This window comes from Plectropomus leopardus, chromosome 6 (assembly GCF_008729295.1).
Source record: "Plectropomus leopardus isolate mb chromosome 6, YSFRI_Pleo_2.0, whole genome shotgun sequence".
NCBI lineage: Eukaryota > Metazoa > Chordata > Actinopteri > Perciformes > Serranidae > Plectropomus > Plectropomus leopardus.
In genome coordinates this window covers 7,210,339-7,229,978 of record NC_056468.1, presented here as the reverse complement: position 1 = coordinate 7,229,978, position 19,640 = coordinate 7,210,339, and the positions used below count along the sequence as shown (strand labels likewise).

Sequence of the window (19,640 nt, the reverse complement as noted above, 5' to 3'; positions counted from 1 at the left end):
CAAGAGGGAGCCCGTGTCTTCTGATGGGGATTTGGCCAGCGGACGGAGGAGTACAAACCAAGGCAGCTCAGAGGCTTGGAGGGTAAATATTCATCACTCCAGACTATTTTAGGATTGATAGGTGGGTGGGTGGAGGGGGGGAGTGGAAGGGGGGGCAGATGAGGTTGGCGGGACTGGGGAACAGCTCGAGACAAAACATATCATTTAACACTGAGACAACCAGGGCCATGTAGACAAGGGGGACATGCTGTGCCAAATAAGAAGCTGCTATTGTTTTACAATAATCAGCCCTGCTTTGATGAACCATTTCCATCCATTGCATCTCACTCTCAGCTAATCCATTCACTGACACTTGTGCACGTTCTGCCAATTAAAAAAAAAAACTGGGTTGTGCAGACTTGTCTAATGCATATATTAGGAGGGCTGCGCCAGGTCGGGAATACAGACATTACATAATTCTATAATTGAAATTGAATCTGGCTCCGCTGTCTCTCATTCTCCATCCCAGCAGCAGAGGGAAGTGCCGGATCACTGTTTGAACACAAATCAAAGACATTTGCACGGCTGCTTCTTGATGCTTGTTGAGGATGACGGGAATGATAGGGAGATTGTACGTGAAAAGGCATACATGTTGTACCCGGTGCTCCTACTGTCGTTAATGACGAGTCTCTTTGAACAGGCCCTTGTCGCATTATTCTATTGATTGTTATTCTCACCCCCTCCCATCTCTCTCTGTCTCCCCCCCCTTGCTCTGTTGAATGGCCGTACAGGTGGAATATTTTGAAGACAACCGACGAGGCTGCTTGGGAAACCCTGAACTGGCAGCTGAGGTAAGAGAGGGAGCACTGGGTTTATGTTTTCGCTGTTGTGTGTATGTGTATCATCTGTGTGTAATCTCTGACCATGTTGCTTTTGATTGTCAGCTGTTGGTTCGTCAGTGCAGTGAGGCTAACATGACGTGTAAATGTGGTGGTCAGTCAAAACTGCGACCAGTTCCTCTACACTTTCAATATATGTATTTGCACGTGCACTTTTACAACTGTGACTACGCTCTGCTAGTTTTGGTATGTATGGATATGTGAATTCATCTGTGTAAATACGTTTAAGCATTGATACCTATTGCACAGAAAAAGCTGTGATTGTCACCGCTGTGTCGCTAAGATGTCATCTAACTATTTGCTGCTCTCTCCGGCGAGCTCATTATATTAGCCTTGATATCATCGCGGGCAGAAATGAAGGCATCTGCCTTCCCATCCCAGTTGCTCCGCTCGGAAGCAGACAATATTAAACTTCGGCTTTATCGCCGAGCCATGGTGAGCTGAGCGCCTCAGTGATGAAGTGGCGGCGTCCTCAGTTTAAAGCGCCCCACGCTGCCCGCTGATTGGTGCCAGAGCCAAGCATGTGTAGATACAAGAGACCAGGGAGAGGAGGAGGGAGGAGGAGGAGGAGGAACCCTACGCACTGGCTCAGGAGCCAGGGGGGCCGTCCTTCTTCTCCTAGGTTCTGGAGTCAAATGAGGTAAAGGGAGTAAAAGTTAGTGGGTCACGCATGCGTACGTGTTTGACTGTCGGGCGTAGTAACCTGTGGCGTGTGGCCGCTGAGAGCTGCTGTTCTACAGCTTGCCGAGTCGGGGCACGCTTGTGTGTTTATGTGGAAAGGAAGTTTGAGCGGCGAGGCTTCATAGAGAAGGGATTTATTGAGCACCGAACAAGCTGTTGTCTGAACTTCAAGAATCTTGTGATGTCCTCTCCAAGTAGAAGAAAGAAAGCTTTGATTTGACACATGTGTAGTGAATCATTTCGGTGTTGTGAACCGAGACATGTGGAAGTGACAAGGCACGACTCGAGAACGTTTGTGCCGGCAGATACATCCAGCTGCATCATAACAGTCATAAGAAGTCTAGGTCAGTCTGTTTTAATATCATGAATGGGTGCAGCTCAGCGGCGTACTCTATCTTACCTCTAAGCCTGCTCTAATCCTCGTCCATGTGTACAGTGTCTTTATCTACAAGGTATATGCGACCAGCTGGTTTGCAGGGGAAAAAATCACTGAACTGCCTGTTAGTGAGAAGAGCTCTGCACTGTGCTCAATAAGTTTGTGATGTCTTTGTGTCTCTTCTGAGTTCCTGTTTGTAGAGGGTCATGTCCTTGGTGGAGTGTTTATCTCGTGAGATGCTGTTTCCTTGTCAAACATTTCCCTGGTTACACAAAGACAAACCCGTTCTACACCCAACAAGCTGAGCGCACTATTTTTAACATTTTAAATACGTAGTTGTACAGTATCATTAAGTATTTTCAGGATCCACGCAACAGCCTCGAGATGTTGGAGTATAAAAACATGGCGTGACAGTATACACAGTTAAAATTGAGCCAGGCAGCACTTTCAATGATTTATTTTCAGTTTTGATGTACAGAGGGTTTACCACAACATGCTAAGAGACAGACAGAGTGCACTTGCGTGATTTTTTTTCAGCACCCTTACACAGGATTTCCTCTTTCTAAATGAGATGAACTTCACACAGTATCACTGGTGGGAAAGAGTCAAAAGCAGAGTAGAAACACTCAAACCACCGTGTGCGTGATGGCAGATGGAGCGTTTGTTAATCATATGTTTAGCCTCGCGTGGAATCCCCAGTCTCGTCAGCAAAGGGTTAACACCGACCTAGTTTCCGTGGCAACAATGAATGTCTGATGACATCATTGCTTTAATTTTAGCTCAAGTCCGGCATCCAAGGTTGGTCACATGACCAACTAGCCGGCACCACATGTGTGTATGCGTGTGTGTTTGTGTAGTAAGTGGTTTGGTTTATAGTACAGACTCAGGAAGCGGAGGGTTTGACATCACCTCTTCCATTCAGCGTTGACTTTCGATGTATTTACTGCTCTGTAAGGTTTCCACTCTGTCATTAGTAACTGCAGCTCTGTTTCCCATGAGCCCTGACTCACAACTGGTGATCTAAAGGGTGATTAAAACAGAACATTTAGTTAACAATTATACCAGTAGTGAAGTTTTTTTGGTTCTCAGGATTCACAGATCTTCTTTTGGATCTTGGAGTCATGTTGTCACAGTCTTGCTTTGGTTGTTACTTCATCTCAGATGTTGTTAGATTACAAACATCTTTAATATTCCTTGTTTAAGGATACTGGATTTTAAGAAAAAGCATTTCAAGATCCAGAATATAAATAAAGATTAATTATGTATCTGGAGGCCTTATTTTATTCTGTGCCCTGAACATGGTGACACCAGGGCTACAACAATTAGTTGATTAGTTGATCAAAAGAAAATTTATCTGCCACTATTTTTATAATAGATTAATAGTTTAGCAATTTTTCAAGCAAAAATGTCAAACATTATGCTTCTTAAATGTGAGAATTTTCTGCTTTTTGTTATCAGTTATGAAAGTAAATAAAGAATCTTTGGGTTCTAGACTACTGATTGGACAAAAGATGCAATTTGAAGATGTCATATTAGTTTCTAAGAAATTTTCGAAGAGGTAATTTTTAAGATTTTTTTGGACTTTTTATAGACTACATGATAAATCATTGAATCATATAAAATAATAATAATAATAACTGGCAAATGATTTCATAATAAAAATAAATATTAGTTGCAGCCCTAGGTGGCACTGCTGTATTCTCACAGAAATGTCCATCATTCAGACAGTTCTGATTGTATGAATTTAGTTCAAGATGAACTATTGTATGCACTCAAAAAGGTGACTGGCTGCATTTACCCACTTAACCTCAACACATCCCTGCATGTAAACGCAGCAAGAGTCATCCGCTTCTAGGCACTGAATAACGATCAACTATATCTACAGTGAGTCATGTGTAGAAGTGTCACTCACGCTTCCTTTAATGGTTATAAAAGAACAGTTTTATCAAAGGCACCCCAAGGACTTAAAAACATCACATCCTGTAAATCTTCAAGGGATTTCAGGTGACATTTAAATGTATGTAGTCACCAACAATTGCCTCGCTTGCATGCAGTTATTAATGTATACGGACTTGCTAAGCTCTGCTCTGTTGTCAGGTTTCTTCTCTAATTAATGACAATTAATGACGTTCGCCTCTGCACTGTCTGTCCTGCTACACTGCTTCTACTCCTGTATGCGCATGTATGGCCGGACTGAGCCCGCACTGTGTCCAGTGCTGGATCAATAGCCTGCATGGCACGACGAGTTGTGGTTGGTGGCTTGTTGGCATCGTTGGTGGTATCCGTGTTTGATGTTGGAGGGAGGTTGTCGGCCGCCTGGTGCCGCAGTTAATAAAAAATGAATGGAAAGAGAAGGGGGAGGAGCCCTCAGCTGTTGCTTGAGCTCTTTAACTCTCACCTCTCTGGTGGCTGCTCCTCTTCTCCCACTGGGCACCCACTTTATACAATCCTGAATCCCACTACTGCCCTGATGCCACCAGGTTTTATGCAGCACAGAGCCACAGCTGTTTTCATCACAATCTATTTGAACAGGCACATAAAAATATTGATTTCTGAAACATTGGAAGTATATTCATGTTGATTCAGGCTAATGTCCACAGAAAAGATGGAGGATTAGACTGATTATAATGTAAGACACGGCAAACAACTGGTAGTAGCCCAGAATGCATAGCAGTTCTAAAAAAAAACCTCAAATTAAAAGGACAAAACAGCAGTCTGCATTTCATTTGAAGAAGTAAAAAAGATATTTTGACCTTGATTGTCAATCTGGATGATTTAGTGTATGTAAAGCATTACATGGCTTCATAGTGCACAGTCGAGTACTGGCCCTTTAAGCCCGGCTACGCCTGACTTGAACATATGGGAAGCTAATCTTAGCCCAAGTCCTGAGAGAGACAAGGCTGGCAACCAGCCACTGTGCAGAGCTGAGGAAGGTTTTCTCTTGCTCGCGCTCTGTCTGTTTTTCTCTTTCAGGTTGGAGCAATATCTGATCTAAACCCCATAATGTTATCTCCAAAAAGTCATCACAGCATCATGTTGTGTTTCACCTGAGGAAGACTGCTCTAGGATTTGAAACAATTGTGTTCTGTTAATCGTTACATCATTTTCCAATTACATTTGACCGCTCAGCCCCTTTTCATAACTTGGCACACAGTAGCTTGGAAGGTAGTAGTACACAGTGTTCTTTAACTTATTTGTTTATTTTTTAACCATTTTTACCTCACTTGTTTTTCATCAGTTTCTCTCCTGTCTGTTTTCCATTTTCTCAGTCTAAGACCCCAAATCATAGTCTATGTATTAATTACATTATTGTCCCTTTTTTCATGTCCCAAACCTCAGGCACAAAGAGCTGCCTCTTAAAAACAGCGCCCCCTCCTCTTCCTCCTCCTCCTCCTCGTTATTTTTTAGCGGCTCCACCCTACCCAATAGCCTCCCCCCACCCATCTCCACCTTTCCATTTTTTTCTCTCCTCCCTCCCAAACCACTCCTCCCTTTCTCTTTGTGAAGAGTGGTGAAGAGGGGGGGTGAGGGGGTAGGCCTTCCCCAGCTGGGCTATGCGTGCCGACTTGCACGTGCCGAAAGTCAGGAGGTATGACTCAGACTGGATACCCTACACTCAGCACTACGATCTACACCCAAACACACCCTTAACCTAACACCATCCCGCCTAGGAGCGTGTTGGCGGTGGAGGGGCAGATGGCAATGAAAGCAAAGACAAAGAGAGAGAAACAGCCAAAGAGACAGATGCAAGGTTGAAATAACAAGGTAATGCCTAATATATGAACAATATGTTAAAAGTCTGTTTCTCATCATAGACACACAGATGGACAGATACAATGCATTCATAGATACATTTATACTATGCATATGGTTACACAGAAGATGTGTCACATACAGTCACTGTTAACCATTTCAGTGAAATCAGTGAACCAAAACAAAACACACTTTTGACTAGAGTGTTTGTAAATAGACAAAACTTGGCAAAAAAATTCTAATACTTAGAAAAACAAGATATTGTTCTTGAACTAGGCTCAAACACTTTGTGTTGCTTCTGTTCCGTTTAGTATGATGTGCTCGGTGCAGCTCTGCAGCCTCTTGTCCTGCCCACCAATAAACCCAGTGACCCTGAGTGAACAATCCAATACTGTATGCATACTTGCATGTGTGTGTGAGTGCCCGGAGAGAAAATCATTAAAGCGCGCCTCTGCATTTGTTGCCAGTGTGCGCATATGTTTCTTTGCCTCTGTGTGTATGTGAGGAGAAACAGGCAAGAAAGATAAAGAGAGCAAAAAGAGAGGGGGAAGGAGAGAGAGTCGCAGAGTGTGTCAGATCAGATGACCTTGATGCCATTAGACTGCAGGGCAATATGGGCTGGAGGGTGGGGGTGTATGGAGGTAGATGAGAGCAGGAGGTGGAGCCAGCTGACAGGAAGAGGTGGGAGGAGGGGAAAGGACCCTCATGTCATGACCGTGATGCTCATGTGAGTTGTTAAATGGCTGCGAGGAAGAGCTCCTTTTTTTCTTTTTTTTTTTTTTTTTTAAATCTAAATGGCACAAATCCTCCCACTGATGAGAGGTGATGAAGGTGCAGAAATAGTGGAATCACATCTTCTCGTAAAAACTATTCACCCATGGCACCCTTGAAACAGAACAGGATTTATTCTCTATCGCCTTTTTTGCATTTCGTACGCAGCCCTCCCACCTGCTGGTAATATTTTAAAAAGCTTGTTTCAGTGTGTGTGAGGGTTTTATGTCAGGACTTTGTTGAGAAGAAAAGAGAAAGATGACTCAGGCTTAGTCATATGCAAGCCAACCCAACACACACCGCTGAGGATGGACTTTTGTTGTCAGTCATCCCTCCTACAACCAAGACCTTTCCTCTGCGCTGCTGAGAAACAGTGAGCGAGAGACAGAATGAGAGTAAGAGAGATGGAGAGAGAGAGAAAAACGGAGGGAGAAAGAGAGAGACGAGGGCGTGAAACGACTCATTTGAACGATAATTTGGTGAGATTGTGAGATGAAGGGATCGATGTGAGAATTGGAGTTGTGCCTTCCTCTCTCTCAATGCCGGGTTACAGCAGGTTTACCGTAAGTGTGAAACATTCATGTTTTCCATTTCATTTTCACTGAAAAGTTAAAGTACTTGAACTATTGTGATTTCTCCTGAGGTCTCAGTGACATGTAGAGTGAACTCATTTTTGAATTTAGGACAAAGCTAAAGACTGTATTTCTTCCAGTTATAATGTAATGGGTCACGTTGTTCTGTTATCAAGTTGAGAGGTAACCCTTTGTGCTCAGGAGGTGATTTCAGGACAGCTCTATTGGGCAAACCTGATGGCAGCATGGTGGTGTTGTCTCTGAGTATGGCTTTAATCGCATTGAAACATAAAATAAACACAAGCATACTTTATGGAATTCTCTATCTTTATAGCATATCTAAATAATCTAGTAAATTTCTGTTTTGTCAAACGCAGCCAAACATGGTTTGAGTAAACACCAAATATATTTTACCGGAAATGACACCTGCTTTTTGCTGCTGGTTTTGAGTCATCAATGAGCACATGTTTAAATGAAGAGTAGCTTTACTGTAACTCAGTTTTATCCACGGTAAATTGTGTCATACACACTGTATTTACAGTGTGAAGTAAAGTGTCTGAATCATGTCTTGGAAACAGCTGAATTTGCTATCTAGGAGGTTCCCTCTCCTACGTTAATGTTTAGGTCAAATCGCACTTCTTTGTTTTACTCAGCTGTGTACGTAGACAGTGACAATATGACTCTAGTTTTTACAATGTGACTTTGTTGAAGTGCAGCACTCCTCTCTTGGTCACAGGTTGACGCTGTGTTTCTGTTCTGTTTTCCTGGTGTTCATTTAAAAATAATGACAGCCAATTTAATTTTTTTTAAGTCTAGTTGTAGTTGTAGCTCTTTTAGCTTTACGACCATCAGCTTCAAAAAATTATTTCTTGTAGCTGGTGGACACGTATTGATCATTAAAAGACAGAAAAGGTCTTTTGCGTTCAGTAGTTTTGTAGAATAAGGAACTGTGGGTGGAGAGCATGTGATTCAGGAGTTAAGTCGGGTCTTAAGCTCGAAATGCTGTGTCATTGCAGCCGGGGGAGGAAGCGAGCACAAGTGAGTCGGGGTGAATGAAAGAGTATGTTTTTTGAGTGTCCGTTGGTGTGTGCTGTTGGTGATAGTAGAGAGTGGGCACGACACATGTGCCCACCCAGTGGTGGAGGCAAGCGTCCTGGTGGGAGACACTGATGATGATGATGACGATGCAGCTGCGTCATCGCCACATGTGTTTCCTACCTCTCTTGCTCACTGCTCTCCCTCTCGCTCATTGGCACTCCCTGGTCACGTGACCTAATGCTCCACTTCTCCTCTCCTTCCCTTAGACAGCTTAGGCTGCGCTGTGTTTCTCTTTGGGATTGACGCTCATCTGTGTGTGTGTGTATATACGAATATGTGTGGCAACAGAGAGACAGACAGTGTACAATTTACAGGGCCGGAGAGCGGGTGCGTCAGAAAGTGTTGGAACGGTAATGCAATAAGCTATGTTAGAAGGAGGAAAGGCTCAGGAAACAAAACAGAGAGTCAAATGGAGAGAGGGAGGCAGAGAAAACGAAAGATCAAGAGAAACAGTGGAAGACAAAGTAAGAGAAGCAGGGAAAAGCTACTGAAGTTAATCCAGTCATAGCGCAGTTTAGCCGGCACATGCTCTGTAATATAAGAGAAAAATACTACGCAGGAGCTGACAACGATCTGCATGGGGAAGACGGCCATGTTTCCCCCCTCCCTCTCCTCCTCCTGGTTAAATCTGCTCCAAAACTCCAGTAATGCTCGAGAGAAGAGAGGAGACACCACAAGGCCGGTCAGCCAGCAAGGGGGCGAGAGGAAACATCCAGCGATCATGAAGACGTTGATGATGATAATAGCAATGACGCCAAGGCAAAGCAATGGTGAGGAGACAAGAGGACGTTATCTGGTGGACAGGAGAGGACAGTCTTTCGTCCTCGGCGAACTGTAATGGGCTGATTACTTGTGGTTGCTGTCTTCGTTTTGCAACAACCTGCAAAATCCTCTTTGCGCCCTCTTCTTCCTCATCATCATCTCCACTCCCTTTACAGAATCAGTCACATAATAACTGAGCGACTCCGCTTTTTCCTCAGACTTCCCTCTTGTTGTCTTCCCTCTCCTCAGTGTTCCCTTCTCTTCATCCCACTCTTTTTCGCTGATGTCGAAGTGTCATCCACTGTTCCCCCCCAATTTCCCAGTGTAGTTGTCTTGCTCTTTTACCTCTGTCTTAATCATATCCACATCGCTCTTCCGTTTTCTTCCCCCTTGTAGGTGAGTGACATTATAAAGTGTTGATGAATGATTGTTAATCAAGAGACCCTCGGTTTCCTTCAGTCAAACCTTCCACATCGTCTGTGTCCTTTGGATCTTGGAGGAAGGGCCAGCAAGACCACCAGCTCCCTCTTCATCTAGCAACCTCTCTCCTTCCTTTGCATGGAGCCTTGTCAGAGGATCGTTTGTCAGCCACAGGTGTAAGATTGAAGCTTTTTGTTTCAAGCGATCAACGGGCAACGGATGTGAATGTGGACAGGGAAGGAGATCGAAGAACCACTATCGGTGGCTTCTCCTTTGGCCCGGGGCTGAGCTCAATCTAGATGCTCCAACATGGAACGAAATCTCCGCAAGGAAAACCAGACACCGTTTGCAGAGGGCATAAACAAGCATAATAGCGTTGCCGTTCTTTTCTCCTTTTTCTTTTTCCTGTTGACGCCGTTGTGAGTTGAGATTGTGTATTCGCTTGGCAGCCGCTGGTTTCGCCTCTGCGCTCGAAAGCAGAGGAGCGCTGTCATAGCCGAAACTGCCAACACTGGGCTTTTGTGGACAAACCAAACACACAACATAGCCTGAAATGTAACATCATTTAATGCAGTAGAGCAAGTAGTACTGAAGGGCGTGGATAGAGACAGAGGTTTTCTCATTGGTAAGAGCTCTGCTGAACTGTGCTGTTTCCTAGGCTGCCGCTACTCGCGACTATCCCCCACAGCTCTCTCTGTTTCTGCTCACTGCACACTCCTCCATTCCGTACGTGCCCGCTGTGGCTCAGATAATGGCCTCTCGCTCTGCACACACTGAAGAGAGAGAGGAGAGGAGATGGAGGGAGAGGCTGCGCGAGAGGGAGGGGAATGGAGGGAGGGAGGGAGAGAGAGAGAGAGAGAGAGAGAGAGGGGGGAAGGTGGGGGCTGCGAAGAGAAGCCGACTGCATGTGTAGCCGAGAGAAAGAAAGAGGATATTGAAAAAGGGAAGGGAGGAGCAGACAGAGATAATGAGAAAGGAAAAAGGAGAGAACAGAAAGCGTCGGCCATAAGAAGAGGCTAGAGAGAAATGAGAAACGTGTGTGCAGTGCTGGGGGGAGGTGTGCTGTGTGCGTGCGGCTGGCCGTGTGTGCTTGTGTGAATGCATGCATGTGTATATCGCCGCTCGCTCTGTCTGTGCGCCGCACAGACTGGATGAAATAAACAGGAATACAACCCCAACGAGGCCAGATTGCTTGTGGGCTGCTGTGCCGGCACGCAAGTCTCATGCTCCTCTCTGTGTCCTCTTCTGCTTTCTGCTCTCCGACCGGCAGCTCCGTCTGGACGTCTAGGACCACGTAAGTATGCGTTGCCGGTCCTCGGGCTCTCAGCCGGCTTCATATTGTCAGGGTCTCTGCTTCATGTTCCTGCTCCGCACGGCAGAAAAGGAAGGGGTGGGGGGAGAAGGAGGAGGACAAGAGGGAGAATTGGGGGGGGGGGGCTGGGGGGGGGGGTGTTGTATATGTTGTATATCTGGGATTTAGGTTCAGCTGTCTGCACAAACTGAACTTAACCCCCTCAGCGCCAGCACCACTAGTATCTTTAAAGGCTTTGTTTCCTCCCTCTAGTGTTTTTTTTTTTTTTTTTTTTTTTTTGCAGTGTCAGTGCTAAACAGTGCTTTCTTTGCTCTTACACAGAGATGAAACGGCTTATCTTGTTTAAAGGGCTCCCAGACTCAAGTGACTGGTCTACCAGGTTGAGCAAGATCTGATCCGGTTAGGTGTGTTGATGTTTTTGTGTGTGTGTCATGCACATACAAATTTGTGTGAGTGTGTATAGAGTGACACAGTTATAGAGAAGACTGAAATGAACTCCTGGCAAAAGACTCTGTCACGGTGTAAATATTTGTCAAAGCACGTGGTCTGTACACTGATGCACCGACATAGGTGTAAAGTGCAGCAGGTGTGAGCGCGGCGTTTCCATTCTGGTCCAGCATGTAGTCTCACAAAAGGTTAATCAAAGCTCAGATGATATAAGGATTTAAAGAGCTGTTATTTTAAATGCAGTATGTAATTTGTTATCTGCACTGGTGAAGAGGTGTAAAGTCCATTTGTTCTCAGCGTGCAGCTCTTAGTGCTTTAAACCCACGTGACTCTGGTCTGTGGCAGTGTTTTGTATATCCAACAGTGAGAAAGAGGAAAAGAGAGTGTCAGTGTGACTGATAGTGCATGATTGTGGGATGTTAGGTTTTGCAGTGTTACAGTCACTCTGTTTCAACACACTGCAGTTCTCATAACTGCCGTGCACAGCGACACCCCCCCCCCCCCTTCCTCTTTCCCGTCTGATGCCACTGATAGTGCAGACATGGGGCCTCTCACGTATTGCATGCCGGCTGTTCATAGTCCCCCCCGACACCCCCACCCCCAACCTCACACCACCTCTTACGAATACCACCGCCACCCCCTGGGACCCCCAACAGACACCCAGCGCAGAAGGTGGATTCAAAAGAGCCCAGCATACTGCCTGTCCAGTAATTAGCCACTTCAAAGGCTCATTTCAATAATATTCAAATGGTTGGGGAAGTTGGCCGTCAGGCTCACTTCTACTGTCATACACTGATGGATCTACAAACAGAGGCCATGATGTTCTTTTTTGAATCTTCTGAATCAGGAACTAGTTCACATTTATGTTGTGGTGTGAGACCGCCAGCTAGCCTGACGTTTGTGTGTGAATGTGTAAGACATTATTTTTTATCTCCATCACTCTATCTTAGTTCAGTTCTTGTGTCTTCTGTCAGCGAAGGATGCACTTGAACCAGAACTTTGATACTTGGAAGTTAAGGGTATTGTACAATGTGAAGCAATCAATGGGTGCAAGTTAAGGGCATATTGTCTGTTCATAGTACACACATAGGTTGAATACTTAACACCAAAACAATCGTTACTACAGCGTGTTGGCTTCTGTCTATGGGGCTAACACAAAGGTATTTCTATAGTGAGTCTGTCATTACTTTCTTCTCACCTTGGCTGTTCGATATTGTGGAATACACTGTTCAGCCACAACATGAACTCTGTCAATGATTTCTGAGAATGCCCTTGGTTTATCATTGTTTGCTGTTCCTCTCCAGACTCATTTGAGTATAATCTATGTGGAGCAAATCTGGGCTCAATTCTGTTTGGATTCAAGTGAATTGGAGCACCATAGTTTGCTAAAATCAAGATCAAGCTCATTCATACAAGTAGTCATTTAGTTAAATGTAGCAGTTTCTTTATAATTGTATATCTAATTGCTGAAACCTAGCCCCCCTGGTGCCTCAAGACTACAATGAACTGAATGCTTGGAAGATGTAATTTCACACAAGTCCAGCTGATGGGTTTGCAGTTTTAAGTGAAACTAGTGGTAAGTGTCCCAATTCTGACTCAGAAAGGAAGTGAGATAAGCGGCTGCACTGATGAGCTCCCGATAAGTGTTACCAACTGTCTGAGAAGGTATTTAAACCGACTAAAATGACGAAAGACGTGAAGCAATATCTCCCTTACTCTTTACTCTTAGCTAGCATGTTGATCAAATACACCTACATTTCACATAAAGTTGTATGCTTGAATGCAATGACTGCAAGTATTTCTGAAGTAATATTAGTAATATTACTGGAAAAGAAAAGTGCTTTTCAGACCAAAACACTTTCTGAAAAAAAGCCTTTATGCAGTACAGTACAGTACATGGTCCAAATTCCACAAAGAACTGCTTGTTTCACCGTCAACAACATACTTTTTAAAAATATATATTTCTCAGGATTACAGATTTTACCAATGTATTGTACATGCAAATGAAAAGGGGGATTAGAGTCATCACAAAGCAGCTCCTGCTCCTGTTTTGCATCCCACCTGTGCAAGGTCATTTGAACCAAATCATCCCCTTATCAACGAAAACATTATAATTACTGTGCTGAGCCCTGTGATGTAAGATTATCTTGAGTATTTACTCAAAGTCAATATATCTGTATTTCTACCAAATGTTTGCCCTTCTGACATCTTACCCTGTGTCTGGAATCAGCTCTACAAAACAGTGACAAACTTGAGAGGCCACATTATCTTCATCCCTGGTCTTTAATAGCTGTCTCACTGGCTTGTTTGTATTTCTTTAAATCAATTACAATTGTTTTAGGCGACATTAGACCCAGGATGCAGCAGTGATGCCCTTGCAGGTGGCAGTGTCAGGATGGAACCTGTTATGATGGAGAAATGCGTGCTGGCATTCAAATGCCTAAAAAAGTTAAAAGTTGTGGTTGCTGTTTTACGCACAACACTACAGTAAAATTTGGAGATAGTTTTTGCTTTGGGAGACTAGTTTCATGTAGAAAACGAAAGATACCTGAGATAGGTGGCCAATGACAGGCTACATTATCCCTATCACTCATTTGGCACATCCCAGAGGGCATGTGAGGATGGGAAGTACCTTTGCCCTTTCTCAAATGTTACCAAAAGCTTTTGCATCTTTTGACTAGTGATGAAAGGTATGCAAGCCAAGTCACTGAATATTTACTATACTGTCCTTCTGCATCACCAGTTCCTCATGAGGAGATTCATTGAGGCATGGAAGTCATGTTCTACCTTTTGATGTTGTGTTTTTAGATTGTTCTTTTATGTAAATTTCATCATGCTGCTGTTTTGGCCAGGACTCCATTGAAAAAGAAATTCCAAATCTCAGTGGGGCTATTCTTGGTTAAATAAGGTTAAACAAAATCAAATAAATAAAGTAGTCACGTGTCATTTACCATCCAAAAAGATATATGTCCATGACTTGTACAACACTAGATTTGACACTCATTCTTTCTGCATACACCAACTCTGAGATTTACATCTTCGCTGCTGCACCACTGCTGTGCTTTCAGAATTATAACTCCCTTCACCCTGGTAGACTCATTCCTTATTAGCATTTAGCCATCAAATGCTTTGTATCTTAGATTTGCTCAGATTGTTGGAGAACATAACGTCAGCAGAGCTGTACCAGAAAACTTAAGTGCATACTGCTGCAATCAATACTTAAACCCTTGATGTCAGTGTTCCTTTTGAACAACTGGGGTGTTCAATTGCCAGTTAATGTTCAAAAAAGGACTACTTGTAACACCTAGGGCAGTGCATTCTTTGATCAGTTTGATTATTTTACGTCTTCCAGTGAAAGTCTTGTTTTGGATAAAAGTGACTTTGGTATGTGATCATCTCTCCAGTTCACAAGAATTGCATTGCACACTTCAGACACTTAGTTTAGCTGCAGTTTGCTGCTAAAATAAATGTTCTGCACTCAAGAGACATCAATAACCTCATTATGAAAACGTATTTCAGCAGTTCTCTTTTCAAGTTAAAAAGTAGCAGTTTAAACAGTAATTCAACAATCCACACTGTATTATCAATACACACCTGCCGTAATCAGTTGCAGTGTATTTCTGTTTCTAAGGAAGATTTCTAGAATTTCTAGATTTATTTTGCTTACTAATTGTGTTCTCGAATTAAAATAAAGTAAAATATCAATCTTTGGATTCTTCTTCTGTAGTAAAAGAGGTACTACACCCATTTTCAAAATTCTTACATGTCATTCATGTAGTGTGGCATATACTCAGTTATACAGAATATACCCATCTCTTTTTCTTGCCATTTACAGTAAAGCCACCTATCAACCAAAAAGTCATTTAAATAAATAGGAGAGTACCCACTTCACCTTCAGTTGCCCACCCATCCACCTGGTAGTGCATTCACCTATTAAACTACCACTTCTTATGGGCTAAGACAGTCCATAAACAACTCCCCCACAAATCAAAAAACTACAGTTCTAAAACTCTTATTTGTGATGTCATCGAGTATCAAGTCTGAAACTGACCCACAGACATCAAAGATGTTATAGATGGAACTGAGACCACCTAGGGAAATGTTCTGAGTATACGGGTAGATTTTCTGTTTCAGAGCTGAGAACACTACAATAGAATAAAGCTCATTTGGGTATATTAATAGAAAACAAACATTCAGTATGTCCATAAAATCAGGACACAGTTCTCCAATTTTTGGCTGTGAGAGGGAGTTGCTCTTGTTCACAAATATTTAACTTTCCTAGGCCATGAAAATAACATACTGGAACTCTTAATATAGGTGGTGTTCCCCTTTAAGATCTAGTTTTGTAGTATTAAACAAAGAATTGGCCTCACAGTAATTGTGTGTATTATATTTAGTTTTCTTCACACCTCAGAGACTCTTGAATGCCCCACCTCTGACACACAAAGTCTCTCAACAGTATGGGTGACATGTTTGTAACTCCAACTGCCTGCTTTGCATAGCCCAACTGATCTAGAGCACAGCTTCCATTTATAAGAAACAGTGAAACTGTGTCACATGACCTGTGACTTTCTTGACAAAACACTTGCCTGTTATGAAAACACTCCACTGAAGCAATAGTTAATGCAGTTTTCCTTAGCCCCTCTGACCTGACCCTGCAGCACTGTATGTTCTGTAGAGAGGTAGGAGGGAAACCCTGGATAAGAGCTGGCAAGAAGGGAATGGAGTCGGATACTACTTTGATGATTGTTTTTTGTCACTCTGTTATGTTATTTTTTGAATAGAAATAAAAACTACCAATTTGTCTTTATTCAACTACAGCAATTATTAGCACATCGGGTGATTATTGAAAATCACACATAATGTACAGTTTATTATGTTTTGTTGTAATCTGTTCTGGATTTGCTGGATTTTTTAAGCCCCACTAATCTCACTCTGTGTTTGTCTTTCAGACTGTTCGCGAAGTCACTTCAGTGGATGGCCCCAGAAGTGGAGGCCAGATGGAAATTGGGTCACATGACCGCCTCCAGGAAGGCGCGCTGAGCCTGGAACTGGCCAATGGGGTGAATCACTACCCTAACGATGATGCGACATCTATGGAAACAGAGCAGCAGAGGGCGGGAAGCGTGCCTCCGAGGCAGTGCTGGGTGTCAGGACATGGCAAGGTCAGTGATGCCCAACAACCACAACCATGTTGGAACAGCAGCAGCGGTACAACCCCTGGTGAACCTGTCCACCACGCAAACATGGAGGATGCCCACAATTTGGTGGCTTTTTCTGCCATCGCTGGCTCCTTGCCTCCTTCTTCTTCCTCTTCCTGCCTCGTGCAGCCTAACACAGCCCAGCTGTACGAGAAGTTCACCAAGGAGACAGGTGCTCAGGGAGCTCAGGCCAAACACTCTGCAGGAGCTCCTGAGGGAAGCTGCCAGCCTCCAGAAGACCTGAATACCCTACAGACAGCACTGAGCCAAGCCAAACATGGACACAAGCCCCCTAACTGCAACTGTGATGGGCCCGACTGTCCAGACTACCTTGAGTGGCTGGAGAAGAAGATAAAGTTGGCAACCAGTGAGGATCAAGGTGCATGCAAAAGGGCTGATGCCCCCCAACACTTACAACCTCACCCACAGCAACCCCATGTGCAACATCACCCTCAGTCCTATCCCCAGATGAATGGTGGCCACCGTCTGTCCACTTCATACCCCCAGCAGCAACAAGGAACTCAAGGCCCTCACCCAGACCATGTGCCCTGCCCCAAACCCCCAATCCCCTGCTCTCCCCAGGTGCTCTCCATAGCCAAGGAAAAGAACGTCAGTCTTCAGACAGCCATCGCCATAGAAGCCCTAACCCAGTTATCTGGTACTGGTCCGCAAGCTGCTGGCTCTCCAGGTCAAGGTTCCTATAACAGTAACCTCCATCACCACCAACATACCCAGAACCTCCCATCTCAGCCCCCCAACGGCACTAGCTTGATCCCGCCCTCTCTCCTGTCATCTTCCTCGCGCTCTCAATCCGTCCCTCCAGGACTACACACCATCCAGCAGGCTCCAGTGTCCTGTGAGCACCACAGGCCCCAATCTCAAGGCCAGCCACCCCACGTGACCCCTCTCCCATCCTCTACCTCTCCTTTCCCAGGTCAGGGAAAACACCCAGGCTTCAGCCCTAATCCCCAGCAGTGGCAGCAGGGCCCAGGAAGAGGCTCTGAACAGAGGAACCCATGGATGTGTATAAAATCTGAGCCCCAGTCTCACTATGCTGCTGCACCGCACAGCAGCTCAGACCCCATGTCGGAGCTCAAACAGCTGCTCGGTGACACCAGCGGCAAGTTCAGCAATGCTCATTTCAAGCCTCCAGCCACACAGCAGATCAGCTTGAACCAGAATGGAGTGATCCAGGCCCAGGACAACCCAGCACTGGCCAGGATAAAGCAAGAACCAGACTCTGGCGAGCACTACCATCACACTGCCTCCATGGGACATTATGGCATGGCCAACGGTCAGCAGCAGGGTCAGCACTACCCTGGCGCTCCCCTGTCTCCTGGCCAAGCGGCCATCAGCCACTCCACTCAGGCAGCTCTGCAGCAGCACCTTCACTACAAGAGGAACCTCTTCTCAAACCACTCCGCTGGCTTTGGAGCTCCAGGCCCTCGTGCACCTCTGGTTTGTCAAAACTTGAAAAAATGGTGGCCACAGATGGAGGCAGAAGGTTTGCCACATCTGGCCATCAAACAGGAACCCAAGAAGAGAAAAGGCAGCCAAGGATCTCCCGTCATAAAAGCTATTAGTGGGATGGTTGCAGTCACTCCCCTGCACAAACCCAAACAGATAATCATCAAGAAGACCAAGCAGAAAGCCTCCATGCCAACCTTCCTGCCTCAGACTCAGATCTCCATACAAAAACCACCAGTCCTCATGATGGACAGAGCCCCGGCCCTGACCAGCCTGCAACCAGGTTCTCTTCCCTCTCTGCCCCTCCACAGTAACTCCACTCAGGCTGCTGCTGCAGGCCTCCCTGCCCCAGCCCAATCTCAGGTATCCATTCCCAACTCCTCAATGACTCCCTCTTCCACTGTTTCTGCTTTGTCAGAAAACACTCCAGCCCTCATGGGCCCTCTGCCCCGACCTGTTTCCCCCGTAGCTAATGCTAAGTCAGAGGGAGTGGGCAGCCTGGCCTCCAGTGACACCAGCACCACCACACCTGTGACCTCCACATCTCCATCCAGCACCTTACAATTACAGAACGTCATCAACATTGACCCCAAGTACGAAGAACTGATCCGCCAGTTTGAGGCTGAATTTGGGGACTCAGCACCAGCCCCAGACGCACCTGCCATTCAGCCCATGGAGGAGACCGCTACAGCCCCTCAGCCGAGGAACTCATCCCAGACCAGTCCTCAGGACCTCAGTCCCACATCATCTTCCACCCCTCAGCCGGCTCCCTCAATGCCCGCCACTCAAGCCAGCTCCACACCTCATCTGGATGATCAGGAGATGGAAGTCAGCAAGGATGAGCCAGGGACCCAAAGTGAAGCCACCTTGAACCAGGCATCTACAGAGGGTTTTATGAGGGATGTTTCTCTGCATCAGGGGGCCGTTCCCAAAAAGCAGCAGCAGCCTGGTGTGATAGAGGATACATTCAACATGCCGTGTTCTCCGCTTCCCAAACGCATGAAGCTCGAATCCTCGGGTGATATAGCAGTACTCTCCACCACATGCTATTCTGAGGAGGACACGCCCACAAAGGACCTGCCTTCTTCTCCATCTCTCAGAGGCTTCCTAGAGTCTCCTCTGCGCTACCTGGACACCCCCACCAAGACCTTGCTGGATACTCCCTCAAAGGATCTTCAGGCAGAGTTCCCCACCTGTACCTGTGTGGGTAAGTCACTGTGTTGATGTCTGTCTATGGTTATGTGTATTCAGGGACTGTATTAGCACTTTTTAAACAAGTATCAATAATATATCAAGTATCACACCACTCCAAACATTATCCATTTATCAGTGAGTGTAGATACATTAAAACCAATCTGTAATTCTGATCAGCGTTACTTATAGTAAAGGCTTTTCTCTGAAGAGCCTTATGGCAGCAAGACAGCATACATATTCTGTTGGTAGGACTCATTTGGGAAACATATAATAAATCTGAAAATGTTCATATTTTGTTCTGTGGTTCAGCTAAACATGATTGAACCCACAATGCTAACACGGTTAGTGATTTCCTCTACGTATTGAACTACACAGGTCCACTATCAGATTTTTCAGTTCCATTTTGCTTCAGCTGCTCTGTCTGGATGCTTGTTGAGTATGTTTAAGAATGTGTGTGTTGCCAGGGTTTGTGGCTGCGACCATCCAGACTGCGACAGTGTGAGGCACTAAAGGCAGCGGGCAGGAACAATAGCAGTGGTGGCAGAAGGAGCCTTTTGTGTGGGTTTGGGTCTGGCAGGCAAGCAGAACAGAGCCTTTGTTAGACAGAAAGAGGTTCAGTCCCATAGTTTGGGCCTTACCCTGCTCAGGTTATTTGTTTATAACAGAGTAGGTGGCCGTACAGTAGATGTTTAGACCATATTATATACC

General features: G+C 45.0%; 1 protein-coding gene across 3 annotated transcripts in view; it reads left to right on the top strand.

Moving 5' to 3' along the window:
- Positions 1-19,640, top strand: part of tet3 (tet methylcytosine dioxygenase 3) — a 33,325-nt gene continuing 13,685 nt past the window's right edge. The window contains exons 1-3 of one of the 3 annotated variants that reach the window (XM_042488462.1): positions 1-82; positions 771-830; positions 16,023-18,945. In XM_042488462.1, coding sequence (XP_042344396.1) covers positions 16,071-18,945 — 2,875 coding nt within the window. In that variant the 5' untranslated portion in view covers positions 1-82; positions 771-830; positions 16,023-16,070. Of the gene's footprint in view, positions 83-770; positions 831-6,802; positions 7,023-10,203; positions 10,606-16,022; positions 18,946-19,640 lie in introns of those variants that run through there. The other 2 variants (XM_042488459.1, XM_042488461.1) reach the window with 2 other exon arrangements.